The sequence below is a fragment of the Protobothrops mucrosquamatus genome, unplaced genomic scaffold, assembly GCF_001527695.2.
Source record: "Protobothrops mucrosquamatus isolate PMUCROS unplaced genomic scaffold, P.Mucros_1.0 scaffold566, whole genome shotgun sequence".
Classification (NCBI taxonomy): Eukaryota; Metazoa; Chordata; class Lepidosauria; order Squamata; family Viperidae; genus Protobothrops; species Protobothrops mucrosquamatus.
In genome coordinates, this window is record NW_015386869.1 from 1,750,186 (window position 1) to 1,771,947 (window position 21,762).

The 21,762-nt window shown below is 36.1% G+C and overlaps 1 protein-coding gene across 1 annotated transcript in view; it reads left to right on the top strand.

The window, feature by feature from the left end:
- The first annotated feature begins 1,274 nt into the window (after window positions 1-1,274).
- Window positions 1,275-21,762, top strand: part of PLEKHA1 (pleckstrin homology domain containing A1) — a 44,106-nt gene continuing 23,618 nt past the window's right edge. The window contains 5 exon segments of the mRNA XM_015817242.1: window positions 1,275-1,446; window positions 14,515-14,675; window positions 15,641-15,697; window positions 19,798-19,843; window positions 20,436-20,622. Of these exon segments, the coding sequence (XP_015672728.1) occupies window positions 14,535-14,675; window positions 15,641-15,697; window positions 19,798-19,843; window positions 20,436-20,622 (431 nt within the window). The 5' untranslated portion in view covers window positions 1,275-1,446; window positions 14,515-14,534.

A 21,762-nucleotide genomic window follows, 5' to 3' on the forward strand; every position in this document is an offset into this window, starting at 1 on the left:
CTAGAATCACAATTCAAAGGGAATTTCAACATTCATATTCAAAAAGTGATAAATTTTTCTAGGGACAAAAACTTTCATTATAATAAAAGATAAAGCCTAGACTATCAACTATATCATATGTTTCTATTGTTTGTTTGAATGCCTCCCTTTTTAGTTTGAACAATTGTGAATAGCATGCATTAGCAATATTAAAGGAAATAAAAAAATATTAATCTAGAAACACTTAAAACTTCTTACATCTAGAAATAAATTATTTGCTGGCTTTATCATGAATATTATTTGAGTATCAATATTGGATGTATTTATACAATAAAGTTTTATTGAAAAAGTTTATCACCCATAGTTTTTTTTTCCAATTAGTGCACTTTGTCTTTATTTGCATTAGGCTTGCCAGGAAGTACACATGGTTCTAATATGAGTTGTGTTTTTAAAATGATTTTTTAAAGAAAAACATCAAAACCAGGGACATCCTGGTCAATAGTGCAAAGATTTCCTTTCCTATCAGCTACACTATATTCCTTCCTTTCAATGTAAAGTTTTTCATTTTAAAGGCAACACATCAGCCCACATAGGGTATCTTCTCTAGAAATTCCCTGCCCACTCCCCACCTACTCTATTGTTGGTCTTTACTGAGCATAATTTGAATGCTATAATTAGCACTAAATTTTGGGTGGGCGGAAGATATGTGGTGCTGTTTTAAAAACCTTCCTTCTTTCTTTCTTTCTTTCGCTGATGATAAAATATCCAACATCCCAATAATGCTCAGTGCAAGGAATCACTTTTTATGCAGCACTTCTATAGGGTTTCATACATAAAAAGGGCCGTGCAGATAGCGATCTCTGTGTCTTTCCTAATATCAGAAGAATTTTTCTTCAGTCACTAAGTGCAGGAAAGGCTCACTGCCTGAACAGATGGCAAGTCCAAGCATGCAACTTTAGGTCTGAAGGCTGTGAAATGGAGCATACAAATCCCAGCATGCAACGCTTCAGAGGAATGGCGCGACGCAGAGACTCGTTCTAGACTACATACCCCACGATGCTTCTCGGAAGCTTGGCCAGTTTTCCTATTTCTTTTCTGGCGTAGCACCTTTATGGGATCTGTAGTCCTGGCGCCTTTTAACCCCATGTTGTTCGCCGCATCTCCGAGCTCTACGCAGGCGCACAGCTCCCGGGAGGCCGTTCCTGTAGCTTAGCGATGTCATAAAGTTTCTTTTTTTTTGAGGAGGGAAGGGGAGGAAAGAGCGAAGCCGAAGCGCTGCGAGGAAAAGAGGGCGGGACGGCGCTGAGGACGAGCGAAGCAGTCGCGGGGCTGCTTGCGCCGGAGGCTTCGCGCGAGCAAGGGACCAGCTGGGCCGAAGCAGCTCTTCCCGCCCATTTATTGCGCCCCGCAGAGGATCGCGCCGCTTCGGTGGAGGCGGAGGGCTGCGCCAGGGGGAAACGGGCGAAGGTACGCCTTGGTGGAAGAGCGAAGGAAGCGGGGGAAGAGCCGAAGCAGGGCTGGAAGGGAGGAAGAGACGATGCGGAGCCTGTTGGGAAGCCGCTTAACTCTCGGGGTCCGGAGGCTCCACCGCAGGGCGAGCTGCTCTTGCCGCCCCCCACCCCCCGCACCCCCGGTGCCATCCTCGCCCCTTTCTTTGGAGTTCAGTTCCATGGACGGTTTGCCTCATTATGAATGGAGAAACGTCGGTTTTAGAGAGAAGTTGAGAAGGCGGGGGAGGGGGGGTCGGGCTCCACCGACCCCTAGCAGCTAGGATGGAGCCTCCATGTTCAGAGGCAGCATGCCGCTGGATGGCCGGTGCTGAGCAGAAAAAGCAGGAGAGGGGCTTTTGTGGTCTTCATTTTGGGGGGGGGGGGAAGCCTTTGGCTGGCCTCTGAAGGAAAGAAGGTGCTGGGCTTGGAGGTGGTTTTAAGTCCATCGAACAGCCCCTTTCCTCTGCATCCAAAAGGGGGGAGGAGGAGGAGGAGGAGGGAGCTGGAGCAACCCCAAAGTTGGGGAAGGAAGGAAGGAAGGTGCATTGGGAGTTCAGGTGCAGGGTGCGGCGGAAGGTACTATAGCCTGTGTGCCCTTAGATGGGTGGCTGTTGGGAAAGGCAAGCTGGGAGGCGACGGGGAGGTAAAGAATGAGTGAAAAAAAAGAGTTTACCTGTTTAGTAAGCATGATTAGGCTTGGCTTGGTCGCGTAGCATGCCTCTGGTTTTCCCTGGCGTGAACGCCTACTTTTTGACTAGGACTCTTGATGGCTTTTTTTACCTGGGAGGGAAATGTGGCAGTTGCGTGGTGTAATTAAACTGGTAAATATTGAAGATTGTGCAGTTTGCTTAGTGGTCAAAGAGCTGATTGTGTTGAGGAGTCATTCTTGCTAACTTCAGTGGTTGTTTTTTTTTTTTTTTTTTAAAGTGTGTGACCTGGTAGGGACTCCGATCTTATCCGACTTGAATCATAAGAGTGATTTCAGTTGTGGTTGCGTGCTTTGTTCCTATAAAGGATGGGTGGGGGCATGAATGTTTGCAACTCTTTTAAGTTTTCAGAAGTGGTGCACTTCTATGCGTGTTAAGCAACCGAAATCTTAGAGCAGCTAATAAAGGACGTATTGGATTTGAGTACATTTTAATGGCCGAAAAAGCCTACTGTTAAGTGGATTTTTTGTCACATTATTTTTTTTGTGTCTGGTATTTTTTGACCCAGTTAGTAATGTTGCTATGCCTGCTATTGATACTTTATTATAGAGTGTAGTCTAGAATACTTTGACACTTATGAAACTTTTTTTTAAAAAATATTGCAGTGTTTTAGTGTAGGTGGTTCTGTACAAGATAAAGTTTTTGTTCTGAACAACTGCAAATTTCAGTATTGATGTATTGTGTGGAGTAATTCCATGTGACATGCAAATGTACACTGCCAGAGTCCACTTTGGGGGGGGGGAGATGAATGGCTATATGAATTTGATTAACAAATAAATAAATTCACATACATTCAAATGGCTGATTGAAAGTAAATATTTTTTTCTAAACTTTCAAGAGAAATAATATGGGAAAAATCTATTTCTGATTGTTAAGATCATGATTATGAAAGTCTTTTAAAAGTTTTATCCATATTTATTAAATTTATTTGCTGCCCATCTTTATATAGAAATGACAGTGGGTGGCTATTCACAGATGGCTTTTAAAATCAATGGCCATTTTTTGCAAAAAAAAGAAATGGACTCAAGATGCTGTGATAATACCCTATTTTGAAGCATGTATGATAAACAACAGTTTTAAAACAGCAATTGTAGAGTGTAAAGTATGATTGGCTTAGCTTTTATGCATGTGCTAAGTATGTTTACTAACATACATTTATACATTTTTTATACATTTTTTATACATTTTAAATAGAATGATTTTTTATACATTTTAAATAGAATTGCTAAACTGAATGCAACTTTTTCTTTACATGGTTTGTTTTTTTAAAGCAACCATTTCCAAAGATAGTATTTTAACCTTTAGCACTAATGGAGAAGTACAATTAAGCCTACAGTAGATGTCATTAATTCAATGACAAACTAGTGACTCTGTCTTTGCTATGAGTAAATTAAGTTCTATCTGCCTTTCAGGGAAGAAGCTTGACTACTCCCTATAAATGCTTGTGTAAGAAAAGATTATTAGATTTCTGAATTCTTGATGAAGTATTTCCTAAAACCAAATTGTTTCCTACTATTTTAGCTATTTCTATATTTTCAAAATAACTATGTTTATAATAAACATGCAATTGACCAAGGAATAAGTGTTTATAACCAGTGAAGGAACGCTTCTCCTGCAGAGGATGGATTTTTTTAGATTGCAATGAATTTGTTGTGGAGTTTAAAATATTTTTAAAAAATAACTCATGTGACTGCTTATGCTAGTCCAAGTTATGCTTCAGTATATGAATTGCAGTAGTCTTAAAGTTCTTATTACTAATACTTTTTACAGTATTTAGTCACTTTTATACCACACTTTTATATACTGCACCATACTGTAATTAAATACAAATACTAATTCAAATGTTACTTGTAGAATTTGATGATATGAGGACTTTTTATTTTATTTTATTATACATTTTGTTTACATCCTGCCTTTATTTTTTTTCATAAGTAACTCAAGGTGGTGAATATACATAATATTTCCTCTTCCTCCTATTTTTCTCCAACAATAACCCTGTGAGGTGGGTTGGGCTGAGAGAAAGAAACAATGTATCACATAATTTTGTACTGTTCAATAATATAGGTTCATAAGCTTAATATTTAATCTGATTTTATAGTTGTGTCAGCAATTCTACATTTTAGTGATTTCTCTACAGCAAATAAGTTGGATTGTTCATATTGAAAGAGTTGTAAATGGTCATCATACAATATTTTATGCTAGTCAGTGACCAAAATAGATTAATTTCTTTTTAAAAAATCTATATATTTCAGAATGTCTTGTGCTGAGAACTGAATAAATACTCAGGAATTTCTAAATTTAGATAACTGTGATTATATGTACTTTGTTTCATTCTCCTGGTTAGCAGGAAATATATTAAGTAATATAACCAAGATTAGAGATTAGTCTTGGTACTAATATATTGCTATTTTAGCACAAAAGCTTCTGCTTTTTGAATTGCTGTTTTTGTCAATAATTTAACATCATCTGACTGAGTAACTTGCCATTCATGGTATAAGGGGCTTATACCATGTTGTAATAACTGCAACTATCCATTCTAATGTTAGTATAAAGACAAAGCAGAAGTCTGTAAAAGAATTTCCTATTAAATCACATTCAGAAATTTAAAACCACATATATACCACATGTGTGTATGTGCGTGTATAATCCTAAAAATGCTGCTGCACAATTGTTGAGCGATAGTTACTTGGGATAATAGACAGTTATAACTTATGTGCTTTTCAGTTTTCGTGTTATACCAAAAATGGACTCAAACTAGAAATGTTAGTGAATGAACATCTGTTTTATATTGCATAAATCTAAAAAAACAAAATAACCTGCAAAATAGATTACTGTCTCCAGGGAAAATGGGGTAGTTATGTGTTAAACTGATGCTATTATGTACACACACACACACACACACACACACACAGAGAGAGAGAGAGAGAGAGAGAGAGAATTTTCTTACGGAACTGCTATGGATAGTTAAAGATGATCCTAAGATAACCTGGATTTTGAAATTTGAATCACCATGTACTGTATTTTTGTCCATTTTTTTTTTAAAAAGAAAGGAAATTAATGGTGTATCTTTAAAAATAGGTGCATTTCCTTAAGGAAAATACAGTGACATCAGTAGCGTGTGGGTCTCCAATTTTACAGAGTGCAATATAAGAAACACATGATTTTTTTCATGCAAAGAGTGGTTATTTATATTTTGGATGTTTAATATCTTATATAGCTTTAGGAAATAGACAAGGCCTATAGCATATCGGGTTAATATCTAAAACTTTATGAATTGGGTGAAGTTATGTGAGAATTTCTGGAATGTATATTTTTTTAATTTGTTCTGCTTTGTTTATGTGTTTTAAATTTTCTGTTATGTCTTATTGGTGGCTTATTTGGTTGAAAGCTGTTCATAAACTGAACATCTTTGCTGAATAGAAAAATAATATAAATTACTTTATGTGGGATAGAAGTAGTCAAGTATTGACAATGGTCTAGGAAATCAGAACAATTTTCCTAGTAAGGTTATGTGATTCAAACTAGTCAATACAAGCTGGAGTTTTTAACAGAAAAAGTTCCCAGCATAGTGTCCAGAGATTTTTTTTTTGCTTCTCCTAATATTAAAACATAAGCACATCTTTACATTTTGACTAACTTCTCAGACATAGAAGAAGACTAACGAAGAAAGAATCAGGCTACTATAATGTGGATATTACGACAGTATCTCAACCTTCAATATGTTACTCTCCAGATGTGTTGGGATTGAATTTTGGCAATTGTGGTAACATATCTAGAAGGGACTATTTAGAAAGCATCACATTAGAGTAAACTGATACACATATATAAAGAAATTTGATTAAGATTAAAGGGTAGATACAAATGAAAAAATAGCTGAAGGCTTCCATAAAACACCTTAAACATTAAGTGCCATTATCATTTTAACCAGAGCATTTCCCTTGACCCTAAAAAATGAAAACTAGTTATATTATACCTGTCTAATACTATTGGTGTGCTAAGGTCTGCCTATCGGTAATTAAACATGGATATAAATCTAAAAAGTTGATTCTGCTCATAATATTATGTCGTAATAATAGCAGTTATTTAAAAAATTAAAACATTCACAATAACTTTTTTTTTGGTAGTGAACTAATTGATTGAATATTGATCTGGGTTCAAGAACTAAGTGAGGTTGGGCCTGGTTAGTATTTGGATGGGAGACTACTGTATGAGAAATACCAGGTCTGCAGACTAAACACCGGAAGCTGAGCAAAGTCTTGAATGAATCTTTACATTAGCATTACATTGTCCCACTTCATTAATTTGGACAATGTATAATTTGATACAAATTATAAATAAGTCTGTACAATAATATCTAGTAATACACACATGCACGCATACAATCCACTTTTAATTTGCAGAAAGTTTTCCCCACAACATATTTCCATACATAAGTATTACTAGTTCATTTCAACATGTACCCTGTAATACTTCTTCCCTATAGAATATGACTTTGTAAATTGTGAAGAGAGGGGATGCAATCTAGAGCAGGACTTTTCAACCTTTTCACCCATTGTACCACCAGTCGCCTAGCAAAAGGAAAAAAGTGATAAAGTACAGGTAGTCCTCGACTTACAACAGTTCGCTTAGTGACTCTTAGAAGTTACAATGGCACTGAAAAAAGTGCCCCCCAAGCCACAGCCGAGCAAGACACCTGCCTGCCCACCCAGCGGCACTCTTCCTCCTGTTCGAGGTTTTCATTGTTGTGAGCATTTCTGTTGGGGATTGGCAGCGGAGGTGGGGTGGGGGGTGTTTGGTTTTTATTCCACCCATCTGCTGGGTGGTTGCAGCAGGTTTTGGTCACTTCACATAACCCTGGGACACTGTGACCATCATAAATATGAATCAGTTGCCAAGCATCTGAATGTAAATCACAAAATCCTGGAGATGCTGCAACATTCCAGCTGATCGGCACTTTTTCAGGGCTCAGCAGAAGTGCCAGGATCAGCGCTGAACTCCAGCTGGAACCTGGCGCTGATCCTGGTGCTTCCAATGAGCCCTGACAGCCCTGAAGAAGCACCAATCAACTGGAAAGCGGCACTGATCCTGATGCTTCCGCTGAGCCCTGACAGCCCTGCAGCTCCAGCCATCTCTCGCTCAGGCTTATGCGGTGCTGCCATCGGTTCAGCTCATTCCCCTCCCCCACTATCACTTTTCTAGGATGGTCGCGTACCACCTGCCAGGTGCCAATGTACTACAGATTGTACCCGCACCACTGGTTGAAAAGCCCTGATCTAGAGGAGTGAAAGGCAACACAGTGCAGATATTAACTGTGTGAGAACGAGGGTGAAGACAGCCTCTCCCTAATACAGTGGTTCTCAACCTTTTTAATGCCGCGACCCCCCAACCGGTTGTAAGTCGAGGACTAAACCGGTCGTAAGTCGAGGACTAAACCGGTCGTAAGTCGAGGACTACCCAACCGGTCGTAAGTCGGGGACTACCCAACCGGTCGTAAGTCGAGGACTTTCCCTGCTCAGGAGTGCCGCGCATGTGTGGTTCCGCCCCCTGCGCTGGCCGAGGCATAGCTGGCAAGTGGCAGAGACGGAGCAGGCCGACCACCAGCTGGCCCAGCTCAAGAGGTAAGGCACCCGCCGGAAAAGGGGGAAAAAATGGCGGACAGCCTTGCTTGGCGACCCCCGTGAAATGGTCGATCGACCCCAAATGGGGTCGCGACCCATAGGTTGAGAACCGCTGCCCTAATAGATCACAGAATATATTGTAGGTACACATAGTAGAGTCCTCTGTCTGGCAAGATTTTGTCTATAGGTGTGAAACAATGAAAAACTCAAGCTTGGAAGAATCACCATGTGTCTTTCCTGGTTTTTGGTCTGATATAGCTCCTTCTTTCAATGTTAAAAAAATGCTGAATAAACTTCTGGGAAACCTTTACATATGAAAAACACAAACATTATATGTCCCCAAATTATGTTGTTGTAGGTATTGAAGGTGCAAACTTGGCAAAGCACTGTGTATGATCATTATTAGGGGAAAATTGACTGTCAGATAACAGTCAAAATAAAAATCTGTATTTTTGTACTGAACACAAAACATAACATAAAACTAAAAAAAAAACTAGGTCCTGTGAGTTGTCTAAACATACATCTTTCTGTTAAAGTAAGAATCCCTCTGTTAAAGTACTGAAGTTTGCAGATGATACAATGGTCGTTGGTCTCTTTTGAGATGGTGATGAGTCTGCAAATAGACAGGAGGTTGAACAACTGGCCCTGTGATGCAGCCTGAACAATCTGGAGCTGAACATGCTTAAAACTGTAGAGATGGGAATGGATTTTAGGAGGATCCCTCTTATTCCACCACTTATTATATTAGATAACGCAGTATCAACAGTGGAGTCCTTCAAGTTTTTGGTTTCTATAATCTCTCAGGATTTGAAATCGACACCTAACATTAGAATCATCATTAAAAAGGCACAACAAAGAATGTTTCCTGCATCAACTCAGAAAGTTCAGACTGCCCGAGGAGCTGCTGATAAAGTTCTACAGAAGAATTACTGAGTCTGTGATTTGTTCTTCTATAATTGTCTGGTTTGATACAGCAACCAAACAAGACATCTACAGATTTCAATGGATAGAAAAAAACGATTGCAACCAGCCTGCCTCCTATTGAAGACCTGTGTACTGCACAGGTCAGAAAGAGAGCTGAATTTCTACAGAGTCAGAAATTTCTACAGACCCTCACATCCCAGATATAAACTGTTTCAACTCTTCCCTTTGGGACGCTGTTACAGAGCATTGCATGCCAAAACAGCTAGACACAGAGACAGTTTCTTGTGCCATCACTCTGCTGAACATTTAAATTCCACAGTTCTGTTTTATGTCTAAGTATATTACCCATATAGTATGGCTATATTATTTTTATCTTATCTGTTCCACTACCTTCTCAATTGATATTATTATTATGATTATTATTACTTTATTGTTTTGCATGTACACTCGGAGCTTATGTACCAGAGACAAATTCCTTGTGTGTCTAATCACACTTGACCAAAAAACCTATTCTACTCTACTCTACTCTACTCTACTCTACTCTACTCTACTCTACTCTACTCTACTCTACTCTACTCTACTCTCTAATATGCAGTGTTGATATGTTGAGTCCTTTGCTATTATATTTGAGCTATTAGAATTTCAGCAAATTATCAAGCAGCAAATACCAGATAGCAACAAATATATTGATATCAGAGATGCAGATTTAGTTTCCTTTTTAAAAAGAGATCTGACCAGCCCTTTTAGAAATACGTGTTTCTTAATAATTTAGTTACCAATGGATCGATACTTAGCCCAAGTGAAAACATTTTTAGGATTAAGGATTTACGGATCATTGGCTGGAGTTTTTATTATTGGTAAAAGCAATAATGCCAATTTGCGTATTGGTGTGTTGGTTAAGACATCAGGCTAGAAACCAGGAGACCCATAAGTCCTAGTCCAGCCTTAGACACAATGCCAGCTAGGTGATCTTGGGCTAGTCACTTTCTCTTAGCGCAAGGAAAGAGGCAATGACAAACCATTTCCAAAAAACCTGCTGGAATAGCCAAGGCAGTTGCCAGGAGTCAAAAACTGATTTGTAGGCATATATGCACAAATAAGTGCAATCAACTATGTGGACTTTTTATTTTGTTTTATTTTTTCATGTTAATTCAGATTAAAATTCTCTTTTTTTTTGAGGAAAGAATGTTTAGTTGTTTGCAGTAGGTGAAGCAGTTCTGGAATCTCTACACAAAAATGTGACATAGTTTGCAAAGAAGAGTATCAAATGAAAGCAATAGAATCTAATGGTTGAAAATATGTCTGTGCTTGCATTATCTTAGAAAATCTGGAGCACGCAAAGTATTTGTTAGCTCTTAAGTTTTGTGAATGCTATTCCTTTTAATATCAATTTGGTTTTAAATATACAGTTTCTGTCTACAACTTCAAGGCATAGTGGTTAAATGTTGTAACTTGTTTCAACATAGAATTTCTAGCACAATATAGTTCTCCAGCCAACTATAGCAGGAAATAATAGTCTTCTGGCATCTTAATCATTTCAAAAATACTTTAGCTTATAGATCTTGATCTATACCATAAGATGTCTAAGTCTACTGACAGACAGTAAAAGGATAACAAAAATGCTCTCATTTTGAACAAGTGATATGCTAGCTTTTCAACAGTTGTTAAATTGTCTCTTTCTCAGTAAATATTTTGAATTGTATTCAGTGTGACTATATTGGGTATAATATCCAAAAGTTATATCTCTAAACCGAAATAGATTTTCGATTATTAAAATCTAGTGTTTGATTCAGTTTTACGATTCAATCAAATATTATAAATTGTCAATATGTGTGTGTATGCACAAATGCATTTTTTCCATAAATATATGTAAGAGCCAGTTTGGTCTGGTGATTAAGGTACTAGAATAGAAATCAGAAGACCATGACTTCAGGTCCTGTCTTAGCTATGAAAACCAGCTAGGTGACTTTGGGCCAGTTACTCTCTTTCAGACCAAGTCATCTCACAGGGTTATTGTGGGGAAAATAGAAGGGGGAAGTTATGTTGGATTTGTTTTCCGCCTTCAGTTATTTGTAAAAATAATAAAAGCGGGGTACTAATAAGTAAGCTAGATTTTAAAATGCATTGTAAAATGTTTAATCATAAATATACTGCTCTCACTTGCAAAAATAAATAAAAATACGTTTTATAAAATTTTAGAATAAAATGGCATAAAAGAAATAATAGCATAATGTTGCTAAAAATTAATTTTGGAAAATCTGCATTACAAAATGCTTTACATCTGTAAACCCCTCAAGCTTCCTGATATCCTTAAAATAAACAATATGCTTTATCATTTTCTAACTTCTATCCTATTCCTTTCTTGAGTTTTAGATTAGTAATTAAGCCTGTTCTCTCTCTCTCCCTTCTCCCGCATATTTATGTTTATTTTTTATTTAGTTTATTTATTACAGACTTATTTTTTTCTGACAAGAACCTGCTATCAGGTTCTTTTGCAACATTTACAAAAAAACAACAACAAGACAAATGCTAGATGAAATTGGAATTTAAAACCAATGAAGAAACTAATAACTAATAAATATTGGAATTGGGGGAATGGATAAAAACTTATCTTCAATAATTATCCAACATCCTTCCCTCACTTCTTCCCTTTGCACATGTGGGCCAACTATACTTAAGGAAAATTGAAGAGCTGGAATGTTATGTATACTGCCTTAGGCTGGACAAAATAAAGGTAGGATATTAATAATAATTTATATATGTGTGAAACAACAGTTGAGAAATCCACTTCTCAAAAGGGCTTCTGTTTCAGATGGGACAGAGGGTTCTCTTGATCGTACAAAGTGTGCAGAACGGCAAGAATGAAAAATTGCCTAACACATCCTTTGTAATTAATTTAATGCTCTAAAACTAAACACAAATGAAAGCAATTATATGAATACTGAAGCTTTTGCAAGTTCTCAGTTGAAGATGTTGTCTCTGGGCTAGACTTGAATTGTCCCAGGACAATTGTCTTGATTTCAATGTCAGTGCTGTTGCTGTTATTTAAAGCCATCTCAGGATTTTATGACTACTGGCACACCCATGGGACCGCCCAGAAAATTGTAGGCGCAGTTTTAATTGAGAGAGGGATCTCCACTGCTTTGAAAAAGGGAAGTTTTGAACAATTGTCATCTAGTTGTAAATATCCCTTGGAGAAGGTGAATGTCATTTAGTGAGCATACCTGAATAAAATACAGTAATTTTAGACTGTCTTGAGGGCTGAATAGAGCTAGGAAACTACTCTTAATTGTCCCTGCTTAGTGGCCTATATTGGGAGAAAGACATGAGAGTTCTACATTGTGTTATAAGCAATGAATGACAGAATGGTTCTTTTAGATCTCTCAGCAGCATTTGATAATGGGATATTGTTGGAATAAGTCAGTGTATTGGCTGTTGAAGGAACAGTTGTACGATGGATCCATTTCTACCTGTAGGACCATTACCAGAAAGTAATTTTTTGACTCCATGGCACTTGAATGAGGAAATTAGGCAAAATTTCATTCTTTGTTTCCTGCTATTTGTTATCTCCATGAAGTTCCTTGCTGATGATCAAAGAAGAATTTGTAGGCTGCCTTTGCATTTTAAGTTCATAGTTCCTTGAAATCATGCCATTGAGTATTTAAGTTTATATTGAAACCTGGGATTTTGGTTTGTATTTGTTGGTCATGTTATGATGACTAAGCTTATTGTATAGATATAAGTTATTTTATAATTTAATAAAGATAAGAATGGATCTTCATGGGCTAAAATGGGTCCGCAACCCCCGTACCACGGACCAGCCTGTTGAGAACCAAGCTGTGCAAGTGGCGGGTGAGCGCACAAAGCTTTATTTGTGCATGCGCAGAATTAGGTTGTGTGTGTGCAGCCATTCCCCCCCCTCTGCCCCTCACAGCCATTGCCGCCATGCTGCCAGCCCACAGACCCAAAAAGGTTAGGAACTGCTGGGCTAAAATTCACTTTGCAGTTTGAGTTATTCTTTTTTGCTCCTCTACTGGCTTGTGGATAGTAGGAACATGTTATAATCTGAGTAAAGTTGTTATTCTTTGCTTGTTTCCTTAGAAATATGGGGCTTTGATATGAGTTATTAGGATATCTCTATCTGACCATTTTGTGTAATAAACAATGAATGACATAAGATCTTATAAGATTAACCATTATTGCACTCTTGAAATACCTGGAAAAATAATCTGGCAACTAAAAACATAATGTCATTTAAGTTCAAAAGATAAGACCTTTTCCATTCTAACTGGAATTCATGTAATCTTTTTTTTCCATCAACAATATTTACTTTTCTGGCAAAATTCAGAGGCTACAAGAAATGGTCTATCTTTTGACTCAGAACTAGCCACCAAACAAATAGTTTTGCACATTGTCTGATTTTAACAATGCTTAAGACATTTTCAGAAACTTCTGGTATTTTTTTTAATAAATTCTCAGCTAGAATAATAATACTGTCAGCATAGAAAATTCATTCTTGTGAATGAGTTCAGCCTGGTGGGTGTGGTGTATATATGTCATAGTGAACTATTTTTCTGTAAAGTTAAATATTGTTGATAGCTCTGGGTCAAAAGCAAAATAACAATGTGATGTGATATATCTACATCAATATATAGATGCAGATCTATCTATCTATCTATCTATCTATCTATCTATCTATCTATCTATCTATCTATCTATCTATCTATCTATCTATCTATCTATCTATCTATCTATCTATCTATCTATCTTATCCATCTATCTTATCCATCTATCCACCCACCCACTCACCCTCACATATGTACACACACACACACACACACACACACACACGTACACACACATATATATGGACACACACACACAAATGATCAGGAGTATGTCTGAAGCATGTATTATTCCTTTGTATGTTCTTCTACAGTTTGTACTAAAATAGTATTGGATATCTTGACAAAGTATTTGCTACTGCATGTGTTTTGTCTCAGTGATATTCAGTATGTTACATAATTATCTGGAGAAAAAGTTTCTGGCATTTCATCAGCATCTTACCCAATTTATCAGTGGATCCAGTAACTTAAGTTTTGTATATAGTTAAAAGGATTTCAATTTATATAAGTACCATGTGAATTGTTTACATATTAACCCTGCTGTAAATTCTCTATTTGGGTATAGAGAGATCTATAGATTTTTTAGACTTATAAATGTTCTGGAGCAGTAGGCTACGGTTTCAGCTCTTGTTGATTTTGAGGCAATATTGTGTTTATTTCATAGCTGCTAGCATTGCACTCAAAACAGAACAACATAGAATGCAAGTATTGGGGTTTAAATTATAAATTGGTAGCATCTCCTTTTTCCAACCTGTACGCTATTATGTTTTTGCTCACGTTTTAAAAGTCTAGATATTTTTTAATGAACCAGATAGGGAAACAATAGTGTATCTAATTGCTATATGACTTTGTTGTAAGAATTAAGTAATTTTAATTATTTGAGAATGGTTTTAATATTTGAGGCAAATTAGTATAATACTATGATTTTAATGCTAGTAGAAAAGCAACATTTTGATCTACAACATTTAGTATATTATTAGTGGGTTTTTAACAGGTTAATGACATACATCTAAAAAAACTGCTAAATGCAATTGTTTGTTAAATCCTATTTTATGCAAGTAATACATTTCCTGCAGTTAAACTACTGAATGCTGAATTTATTAAATGAAACTAAAAAATGTAGCACTTTCAATTCACATACCTACAATAAAGCAATCTTTCTGTTTTGCAGTGTAATGTTCAGGTTCAGAAATGCCTTATGTGGATCGTCAAAATCGTATTTGTGGTTTTTTAGATATTGAAGAAAATGAAAACAGTGGTAAATTTCTGCGGAGATATTTCATATTGGATACAAAAGAAGATAATTTGGTATGGTATATGGATAATCCACAGGTAAACTTCAACTGTCTTTTCACTTTGTTTATATAAATTTGATAAACATTGTTATATTTATTAATGTAATTTTAAAAATTGGTGCAAGTTTCTGAAAGTTTCTGAAAATACTAGTGTTAATTTCATATTTTTGATTGTGCTAAATATTTCTTTTCATAATTCAGCTGATAATCATTTAAAACTTGTATATCTTTATATTGTGGGAAAGTACCGGTAGCTGAAATCCCCATCAACTTATAAAGCAAGGGATAAAAAAAGCTGCAACCTGAATCATCACTCATTGCTGAATCTAATTTTATGTGATGGAAATAAATGAATATCTTAGCAAATGTATAAATGGGATAATGGTACATATTATTTGATTATGGGCTAAGATTGACAGTTGGGTGTTATTCAGAGAAATGTAACATTAAGAGTAGATTCCACCTGAAATCTACCTGCAAAATAATTGCAGAATTTTGCTACTAGTGATAGTATGCAGTAGTGCAGTTGCCTTTAACTAACAAAACAAAGTTTGTTAGAACCTTATAGTTGTTCCTTGACTTATGACTGGACACTTATTGATACAGTAGTTCAAAATTACGAAAGACCCCAAAAGCACTTTTGGCCATTGTAAAGTATCATGCCACAACCCTCTCCCCTCCCACAATTACATGATCACATTTGGGCAGTTGGCAATTGGCTTGTCTTTACGAAGGGTTGATTTTCAATTATTTTTACCGTAAAAAACATTCGTTCATTGATTCATTCAGAAGAAGAAGAAGAAGAAACTAGGAAGAATGAGTTTGCACTTACAAATGTGGCATTCACTTAATGACTGTGGATTCACTTAATGACACTGCAAAAAATATAAAATTGCATCTGGTCATGTGTGTGCTTTGATTTATGACCTTAATGAGTTACACCAGAAATCCAGTCCCAGTTATGGTTTTAAGTCAAGAATATTCTTGTATTTTTAACTACAGAATCTTCCCTCGGGATCTCCTCCAGTTGGATCTATTAAGCTTACCTACATTTCAAAGGTATCTGTATGCTTCTCAGATTACTTAGTTTCTAAATTCATAATGCATAACAATAGCTATTCACTTATGAGTACTTTAAAAAAGTTGTTAAACATTTGCTTCTGTTTTATAATTAAGTTAAAATAATACTTCTTGGGTTGTTTTAAAGATGAGGTATTGTACAAAGCATTGATCCAATACATTGTGATACTCTGTGCTTTTGATCCATTTCAACCCTGAGCTGCAAATATTGCCCCTTATCGGTACTGTATGTTTTTGCATAAAAAACCCTTCACATCTGTATTTTATATCTGTGCTTTGTGTTCAAAACTGGAGTGGTAATTATATTTAACTAAGTATGTAATCTATGCTTAAAAGTTGATTTCTTTAAACAAACTAGTGAAACCAGTTTTTACACAAGTTGTATGCAGATAATGATGGTTGGCTAAATAAATCAGGAGATGTACAAAGTGCTAATACCTGATATTTAAAGTGTGTAATATTACTGGATGCATTTTTATCGCAATTAGTGTTTTAAAAAGTGTGCTTAGGTCAACATATTGAAATTGTATGTAAACGTTTTGGCACAACTTGCATGTATTTCAGTAAATTCCTAAGTGAAATTGTATTTCGGGGAATTCCTTAGTGAATAAAAGCTTATACAGTCACTACATAATACAAAAACATTATCTTTTTGTGAGTCTGAAAATGTACTTGCTATTAATGTGTAGTTGTTTACAGATTCAAAATAAAACACTGGGACTGTGAAAGCCATCTCAACATTTTTGTTACTTTCCCTGAAGTACTTCATTGTGAATTTGGTGGTGTGTTTCAGATCATTGTTTTTCTGGAAGCTCTTTTACTGTTGAAGTGTCTTCACAGACACAGGAACATTGTTCTAGGATAGAATGGTTTACATATTAATCCATCCTTCCTTATACTTACACAATATTTCCTGTATCGCTGGCTTCTGTGTAGTTCCAAAGCATAATAGACCACTTTACAATCGACAAGGTGTTTTTTTTTCCTTCAGAGTGTTCTTTCTTCTTTTACCGCAAACATTTCACACTTCTCCATATTTTAGACAAGGACTTTTATGCTAAAGTTAGCCTTACAAGGATTTTCTGATACAGTTTTTCTGTTCTGGAATACTAATCCAGAATTAGCTGCACTTTTCAGCCATTTGTTTGCAACAATCTGTAGCTCCTGTTTTATATATCTGACTTGTTTGGGGGAAGTTCAGTGAAAGATTTTTATTCTTTTCTCAGATCTTGCTTTGACCCTATTTCTTAGGCACATTTCTCAACATTCAGATTGTAAGCTGGAAGCATTTCAAAATGTGGCCTCTCCATGTTTTGTAAGAGTCAGTTGTCTTCAAATTCAGATGGTTAAATAGCTGTTTAGAGGAGCAAGGAGACAGAACACCAGTCACAACCTAATAAAATAGAAGGGTCAGAGTAGTTGTAGGATTGTACTATAGGCCTAATATGGCAATCATGTTTCAGAGCCTTATTAAGAAGTTTACAGTACTCTTAGAGCAGGGCTTTTCAACCTTTTCACCCATTGTACCACTTTTAGGATATGGCAATATCCGAGTACCACCAGTCGCCTAGCAAGGTGTCAAAAACTTGATGACCCCAAAAAAAAAAAGGAAAAAAAGTGATAAAGTACAGGTAGTCCTCGACTTACAACAATTCGCTTAGTGACTGTTCAAAGTGACAATGGCATTGAAAAAAGTGCTCCCCAAGCCACAGCTGAGCAAGATACCTGCCTGCCCACCCAGTGGCGCTCTTCCTCCTGTCCGAGGTTTTTATTATTGTGAGCATTTCTGTTGAGGATTGGCAGTGGGGGTGGGGTGGGGGGTGTTTGGTTTTTATTCTCCCCGTCTTCTGGGTGGTTGCAGCAGGTTTTGGTCACTTCACATGACCCTGGGACACTGTGATCGTCATAAATATGAATCAGTTGCCAAGCATCTGAATGTAAATCACAAGACCCTGGAGAGGCTGCAACATTCCAGCTGATCAGCGCTTCTTCTGGGCTCAGCAGAAGCGCCAGGATGAGCGCCGAGCTCCAGCTGGAGCCTGGCGCTAATCCTGGTGCTTCCACTGAGCCCCGACAGCCCCGAAGAAGCGCCGATCAGCTGGAAAGTGGCCCTGATCCTGGTGCTTCCGCTGAGCCCTGACAGCCCTGCAGCTCCAGCCGTCTCTCGCTCAGGCTTGTGCGGTGCTGCCACCAGTTCAGCTCATTCCCCTCCCCCGCTACCACTTTTCTAGGATGGTCGCGTACCACCTGCCAGGTGCCAATGTACCACAGGTGGTACCCATACCACTGGTTGAAAAGCCCTGTCTTAGAGAATAAGAGAAAAAAAACCTAGTATCAATTCAGTTGGAAGGGTTTACATCTACTATATTTACATTTTCCTTATTTTGAATGTGTAAAAAATTGTATAATAGATATGCATTCAGATTTTCAAAAGGCCATGTTTAATTGTGTACTGTGTAGAGACCACCATTTTTTTATTTAGAGATTCATTGATCCTCTCAACCCCAACACTTAAAGACCTGTCTCTATCCCCACACCTTAGACTTAGACTTTCTACCTTTATGCAAGTTGACTTCTCTTTGCTTTAGATTTTTCAAGGTTCTATAGCAGTATTACTGATCAACATTTCAAAACTTCCATAGTTTGAAAGAATTGAAAGTCATTTCATTTTTTCCAAATCCATTTTGAGTGAAATGGATTCAGTGAAAATTCAGAACAATAAGAGACAATAACTCTAAGGGCTTCTGATACAATAATTACCATATACTTATTTTTGAACTTACATTTTTTCTAACATGAAATAAAATATTAAAAATAAACATATGGTTGGTTTTATTGGCCGCTGATATAGTATTTGTTGTGTAAGGTAAGATGTATTCTGGATTAATTATATAATTTTCTGGTATTAAATTTTATGGCAATTCACATTTCAAGCTTTTTTTATTTATAATAAATAAATAAATAAAACTTATATAATAATGTCAGATAATAAAACATCCTTTGCTTATTGTTATATCAATAATTTCTGTTTGGCTCCAGTTTTATCAAGAAGTTAAATTAAGGTATTCGTTCCTCAGTGCCACTGAACAAATTTGTGATAAAATGTGTCCATTAACTAGAATGTGTATTTCCAGAAAACTAGATTTTTATTAAATGGATATGATAAGTAGCAGTGAATGGCTAAGTATGAAATATGTAAAATAGATAAGGTGGGGAAGAATTGGTACAACTGTGCATTGCATTTTTACTTCAGAAGAAAAAAAGGAATGTTGCAAAGAAGCAATTATATTTTAAGACAAGTGGCTGTATAAATCTTTTAAATAAACTAGAGCACCATGTTATTTATGTTCCTTCCATTTCAAACAAAAGGGGGGGGTGAGGGGGTAACCCATGATGCAAGTGATCAGCAAATGTAAGATCACGAATGCAAGTTACAATTGGAAAAATGAGATGGCACAAGAGGACAGTTACAATTCTGGATTTAATGAATGAGCTTGTAGAAAGTTCAAAAACAAAGTATTACTCACGATCAAATTTCTTTCTAACCCTACACGAAAGTAATCTCCCATGAAATAAGTCTAGGTAAAAAGGAGACCCGACACTTATTAATTATCCCTACATCTTAGAACCTGTATCGATTTGTTATTGAGAATTATCAGGGTCCATGATACTAGTTCACGTTCCTTACGACACTTAATGTCAAGTGTCCTCGAGTCTCTAATGTTTAGGTACATAGAAGGAAGTTGAATATGATATATTTTTGATAGGAAATTTATATACTTACAGGGTGGCTTGCTGCCTGTAAACTAAGATTTTGTAGAGGTTTACTCAACAAATTTATATGGCCACCCAACTCACACATGATTAACTTTTCAGGAAGAATGGATCAGTGGAAGAATGCTAGGGAACATATAAAACAGAGATAAAAATTTGCTATTCTTGCATCAGTTCACTGCTCCATTTCATAGATCCAAATGAATAGTAGTATGCTTGATTTATCTACATCAATAAACTTATATTGAAATATGTAGTATTTATACATGCTACACCACATAATGCCAGTGTTTTCAATTTGTTAGGTAAGTGATGCAACTAAATTGAGGCCAAAGGCAGAATTCTGTTTTGGTAAGTTTTAAAAAGGCTTTAAATTATGCACCATAAATCATTTTTGGAAAGCTTTTTCATGTTAAAACATAGATATTTTTGAACGCTAGTTTATTAATATTCCATTTTCTTTCCAATATAAAGAAAACAATGTTTTTTTAAAAAATGAAAATCCAGTATTTTATGGAACAAATATTAAAAGAATGATTTTGCTGATCCCCTAATAAAAATGGCAGCTGCCAATGGTATATATAAGAATTAATAACTTAATATTTTTGTTTTACAAGTTTGGTTTTGAATTTTGCTTATTATAGCATATTTTTGGCTTGCTTTTGGGGGTTTATCTTCTTGGTTTTTGAAAAAAAAATCCTAAAATATAGCTTGGTAACCATTTTAATATATTGAGTATTAGGTTATCAGACATTAGGGGACAAAAAAAAATCTAAAGAAAACAAAAGATCTAGTCGATATTTCTGTTCATGAATTTGCAGTATATGTGCTAATATCAAAAATTATGGTTCCTTGCATTTGTCTAGACAAAGTGACAATGTCTTTACTTTTTACACACATACATATAAAATTTATATCTATCTGTAATTTTTTTCCCCAACAGTCATGAATGCAGGAATGAGGAAATACTTTTTACAAGCCAATGATGAGCAAGACTTAGTTGAATGGGTAAATGTCCTGAACAAAGCTACCAAAATCACAGTAAGTGATCTTTTTTAATTCTAGGATGATTCTGCATAGGGTCTCATTATAATGGGATAAATAAAAGAACTTTCATTTGTATTTCAGGTTTATATTATTTTGGCAGATTAAGATAGTCATTTCCAACCTCTTTGGGGCAGGAGCCTATACTTGACATTTTGAAGCATGTCATGGGCACTCCCCCCCAAAAAAGGCTGCTATGGGAACTTGCCCATTTGCAAAAAGTTACACCACCCTCAAAATACTCATTATCACATCTATTTTTTCTGAGCAATGATATTTATTTATAAGCAAAGCTTGGCTTTTAGAATTTTTTTCTGTTCTTTTAATAACAACTCAATTCTGAATCTCATGACCTACTAGGAGGAGGGTTTATGAATGGAGAAATTAACAGTATTCTGAAATTTAGTCTCATTCTGCTTTGTTTTGGGAGAGTTATCCTGCTGACAGAATTAGATGGAGTTAACCTGTTGACATTCAATTAGATTGTTAAAAAAAATAGCACAATTAAAAAGCAGAGTAGGACAAGGGTTCTAGCAGTTCAAGAAGGTAGACTTAAGGAAATTCATTAAGATACCATGTTGAGATCCCAGGTTAGGAATTTGATGAACTCTTTTATGTATTAGTCACCATGCTTGGATCTCGGTAAGTCACGGAAATGGAACATCAGATTCTATATTTGTGCTATCATGTGGACCTGCAAATCAGAGCTATATGAAAGCAAATATTACTTAAAAACTACTTGATAAATAGCAATAGCCCATACACTTACAGTATATACTGCTTCACAGTGCTTTACAGCCCTCTGTAAGCAGTTTACAGAGTCAGCATATCGCCCCCAACATATTGCCCTCATTTTACTGATCTCGAAAGGATGGAAAGCTGAGTCAACCTTGAGCTGGTGAGAATCGAAGTGCATTCTAACCACTGAACCACCACAGCTCCTATGACAAAGTCAATCAGTCTTAGATATCAATGCTCAGCATTTTAGAAAAGAAAACATTTGCTCAATCAGGTAAAAATAGTTTTGATTTGAAGTTCTTTCAGTCCAACTAAATATCCTTTGGTAGAGAAATTACGTTTCTTATCGTGCTTGTTGTTACAAAGAAATCTTCTGTTTTGTTTGAAAGCATCTTGATATCATATGCAAGAATAGCTGCATCTATACCTCACACAATGAAATTAGAAAATTTTAGGTTCTATGAGAAGTAGGTGTGGTTTTGTTTGTT